This window comes from Pygoscelis adeliae, unplaced genomic scaffold (genome assembly GCF_000699105.1).
Source record: "Pygoscelis adeliae isolate BGI_AS28 unplaced genomic scaffold, ASM69910v1 Scaffold512, whole genome shotgun sequence".
NCBI classification, from domain to species: Eukaryota; Metazoa; Chordata; class Aves; order Sphenisciformes; family Spheniscidae; genus Pygoscelis; species Pygoscelis adeliae.
Window position 1 is genome coordinate 60,398 of NW_008824241.1, and position 4,575 is coordinate 64,972.

Consider the following 4,575-nt stretch of genomic DNA (forward strand, 5'->3'; position numbering starts at 1 on the left):
GCTTCTATTAATCGGCTACCTATACGCTGGCTTTGGGGAGGGCGAGGGAGCGGGTCCGGTTTCACCTTCCCTTCACGCTCGTACCGGTCCGCTGGACCCAGAGCCGCGAACCACCCGGGTTTCCTCGGCGAAGGTGCTGGGTAGAAAGCGAGGCAGACTTCACTTCCCAGCAGCGGGGAGGGCACCTTGGCGCTTCTTTCTTCCTGACCTCACTCTAGAACGGATCCCTCGAAGCACTCCGTGCTCGCATTCGCCCGTCGTTTTCCTCCAGGAAGGTATGCAGCTGGCGTATATCATGGGATTTTTTTTATACACTCCAAGTAATCTTGGATTTCTTTGCACATTAGATCTAATCAAAGCCATGCTTTGGTGCCAGAAACACAATGCAACTCAATTTTGAACATTTCATTCGATGCTAACTAGGCTGTTAGAACAATGCTTAATAAACAAACTTCCTTTTTTTTAAACTCAACCTGGTGTCTTGACACCAAAACTCCTTAAGGCTGTTGTTCAAGCAGAGAGGCTGGTTACCATCTGTACAAGGGTGTGCAGCAACTGTCAATCAACACACAAATTAGCTTGGTTAATGGGTTGTTTTATGAATGCGTATTTTAAAAATGACTTGGGTATAATGAAGTCTTATTAGGGTTAAGAAGAATATTTCAGGGATCCTCAATGTTTTGGTTTTGGTTTTTGTTTTTTTTTTTTTTTGTTTTATGAAGTAGAATATCAGATTCAAATATATTTTATCTTGAGGTTTCAGTTTAATCTAAATCTGTGTCCTGTATATGTTGTGTTTAACCATACAACTGACTGTTATGAAAGTTCAGCATTACGTCTCTCTGTATACACTGTGGTGCACTTAACTTGTGGATTTTTTTATACTAAAAAAAAAAAAGTAGAATAAAGACTATTTTGAAAATTTGAATAAAGTAGCAAATTTGCATTAGACCTCAAATAAAACCCCGTGGCTCCTGCCTGTCGCAAGCCTTAGGGTTTCTTCACTTACTTCCTCTTTGCTGCTGTTTTGTGAGCTTCCTCCTCTGGGGTTTGGTTTCTTTTGGGGGGGTTTGATTTAAAGGAGGAACTGCCCTTGAGGGAGCGGAGGAGGGATGTCTGGAGCTGCTCCTCGCCCCGTCTTTGCGCGTAGCAGAAGCAGAGGAAAACTAGTGCCTCGACCTGCCGGAGCCTATGTGTCGGTGCTGAAGCCGGCTCTGTGGGTGAAGCAAACCTGCTCCGCTTCTGATTTCCCCGAGCCCTCGGAGGTCAGGCGCCTCTCGGGGCAGGGACGGGCTTCCCCGGGTTTGTAGGCTACAATGGGGCTTTCTGTAACTTGCACGATCCATCAGCCTGTTTTACATGCACGCTTAACCTTAGCCTCCAAATTAGCCATGCTAATTACCCCACCCCTAAATCGTCGGCAGAATAACTTAATTGTTTTGTGAGATAAGGGAAAAGAAAACAACAGCCGCTCTTCAAGCGTTTGTCACTGGGCTGTATTAGCACCGAAGGGAGGAGATGGGGTGGGTGCGGGCAGCCGGAGCGCGGCCGTGCCTGCTCTCCTCCGCCGAGCTGAAGTACTCCCTGCCCTTGGTCTGCTCCGGGCAGCGATGGGCAAAGCTCTGACACACATCTACTTATTTTTCTTTCCATGGTTGGCTTAATAAATTAAGGGAAAAAAAAAAAAAGCAGCTTGTAGGTCCCCAGCTCCAGGAAATCTGGGCAACTTGGACCTGAGCGCATCGGAGAGGGGTGCGCTGGGCCCGGTGGCTTAGATAAAATACTCTTCTTTCTCTTTGGATGGAGCATCCTCCATCTGCACCGACACGTCGGTCTCTGCCGCCGGCTGCTCGTAGGTGAGGTAGCTGCCTTTGTTTCTGTACAGGTAGATGATGATCACCACCAGGACCGTCAGCAGGGTGAGGAACACCAGGGTGATGACAACTACCAGGGAGAAGGCAGAGGGAGGAGCGGGGTTTAGCCCCGAGCGGTCGGTACCGAGCTGGTAAATAGGGTGGATCCGGCAAGGAGAGCCCCTACCTGCGATGACCACGGTGTTGGCATCCTCGTGGAGGGGTGGGGTGTGAGCCTTCTTCAAGAAGGGGGTTGTCAGCTCTTCTTCATCAAACCGGGAGAGAGGGAGAGAGGAGAAGGTGAGCAAGCCTGGTCCTGACCTGGCTGAGCCAGGCTTGGCTGGACGAGGCACGCGGCGGTGCCGTGCAAGGTCTCACCGAGGATTAAACGGGACAAACGGCCCGGCAAAGCTGTCCTGGGGTGCTCACCTGCAGTCAGAGGGGGCTGATCTCCTTCCATCGCATCAGCTCCTTCCAGGCAAAGGTCTGGGCTCCTTCAGAACTACCAAAAAAAAAGGAATAAAAGTGATAAATTCACACACGGCACGCCGAAGGGCACAGCCACGAGGCGGGGATGCCGGTGGAGATGCAGCGCTAATCAAAGCAAAGGTTTTATTTGGGCTGATGGAGAGGAGCGGGCTGTGGCATGCCGGGCTCGCGGGAAGGCGGCGAAGCTAGTGAAGGTAGGGAAAAACCAGCCACCGACTCTGCAATCTGCTCTCAAACTTTGAGAGCTTCAAATTGCCTGTAAATCCTTGCAAATCCTCCGGTCAGCGTCCCAAGGTTGATGCTGCAGCCGTAAGGTTTCGCCTGCAAAAAAGCAGCTGGACCGGCAGCCGCTGAACCGACCTCGGCAGCTACGCCCGGCGTGGGGTGCCTTTGTAACCCCCCCCAAAAAAATGTTCTGCAATGGCTCCGGCGCTCGGGCACGAGTGACTCAGCGGCTCTGCGGAAACGTGCCGCTAGATGTCAGGAGCAAATAAAATTCAATTTTTTTTTTAAAAAAAAAAAAGGAAATTCAACCGCGGGAGCATGGACGTGGGCCAGGAGCGGGGAGCTGGGAGTGCGGCCGTGCCGTGCCGTCAGGATGCGTCTCACGAGGACGGGGCGACGCTAACCCTGCCGGCCACCTCCCGGATTTTGAAAAGCGGGATGAATTTCTCAGGATCCGGCCCTGCCCTGGTTGTCCCACCATGCCCTTGTGACTCACAGCGCTGCCGGGTGTTTGCAAAACATCCCTTACAACAGCAGGTTTTGCTTTTGAGCGCTACCCGATGCAAATGTTCGGGCTTACAGAGTCACAGGAATCTGGGAAAACAATTTTCCCCCTTCCCAGCAGCGTGCACGGACGGGCGTGGGACCCCTCTCCCACCAGACGGACACTGCCCCAAGTCTCTGGCAGCTCCTCCGGAGCACGACAACTTCCCCCCGGGCTCAAGCTCAGGCTGGCACAAGCCACCAACTCATTAAACAGCTTTGCTTTAAACCCAGCTTTGCATTAAACCCAGTTTTGCTTTAAACCCAGCTTTGCTCTAAACCCAGCTTTGCTTTAAAGCTCACTGGGCTCCTCCAGCAGCGATGTCCGGGTGTCGGGGAGCTACACACGATTTCCAAAGCCAGCCACAACCTTCCCACGGAGCAGCAGCTGCTGCTTGGGTGGCTTCGGAGCGAAAAATGGGTAAAATTTCCCCACAAACCTAAGTCTGGGATTTAAGGGAAAAGAGGAAAAGGTGCTCCTTGATGGAAAGGGAGCTGGTGGAACCCGGATGCCTCGGCGAGAGGGCTTCTTGGGAAGCTCTCAGCGTTGCCAGTGGGAAACACGGACCAGTTTCGTGCCCGCGGCACCTGCAAAATGGAGTCCTGGGACCCCCCAGAGGTTTAAACCACATTTTAGCTGGGGGAAAGACTTGCTTCAGCATCAAAATGCCAGCAGTCAGGAAAGCGAAGCGCCCCACGGTGCGTCCCCACGGGAGGGAAGGTCCGCCCAGACGCCCCCTCGCCGCTCCCGCCTTGGGATCATGGGAAGGAGCTTGCCAAAACCAACCGGGAACACGGCACAGAAAACCACGGGATATTTTGCAGCGCCAGGGTTACCTTGCCGGGCCGGGATCCAGCCGCCACGTGGTCGGAGCCTCCGGGTGTCCACAGCGGCTGTGCCGGGGGGCTGACGGAGGGGGGGGGTCACTTCCCCAGCACGCTGGATCCGTATGGATCTCCATGTGTTTTTTAAAGCGACGCAGGGGTTGTGTAAAAAAAAAACCAAAAAACCATAATCTTCCTCATTCTTGCTCTCGGGCCAAGTTGCTCAAGAGCCGTTCCCACAGCGAAACCCTCCCTGCCCTGCAGCTTTGCTCCCGAAAAGCTCCATCGAGCGCAGCCTGCCGCCGGGGATGCTCAGCGGCGCCTTCGCAGCCCCCCCATTCCCATTCCCGGTGGACAGAGGACGGGCTGAGCAAACCATCCCCGCAGCCTGCTCACCCCCATTTCTCCTCTGTCACCCCGGGATGGGTCCCCCGGGAGCGACGTGTCGCCCTGCCGGGCGACCCGCTCAGCTTTCCTGCTGGGTTTTCTGCTTTCTGGCTCTCGCTGTAGCAGGATCAGGCCTTTTCCCTTCCCGCTCGCCTGAAATCCAACTGGAAAACACCCGGCCGAGAGCTGACGTTTCGGCTTCTCCCCAAAACCAGCCGCACTTCACCGTCCCCCGTGACACGCCTCCCTCCCC

General features: G+C 54.0%; 1 protein-coding gene across 1 annotated transcript; it reads right to left on the minus strand.

Moving 5' to 3' along the window:
- Positions 1–1,771: 1,771 nt before the first annotated feature.
- Positions 1,772–2,313, minus strand: SMAGP (small cell adhesion glycoprotein). Its single transcript, XM_009335116.1, has 3 exons — positions 2,283–2,313; positions 2,041–2,115; positions 1,772–1,944 (listed from the first exon to the last, which is right to left on the minus strand). The coding sequence occupies exons 1-3, from the start codon at positions 2,311–2,313 to the stop codon at positions 1,772–1,774; spliced, it is 279 nt and encodes a 92-aa protein (XP_009333391.1).
- Between the last annotated feature and the right edge of the window lie 2,262 nt (positions 2,314–4,575).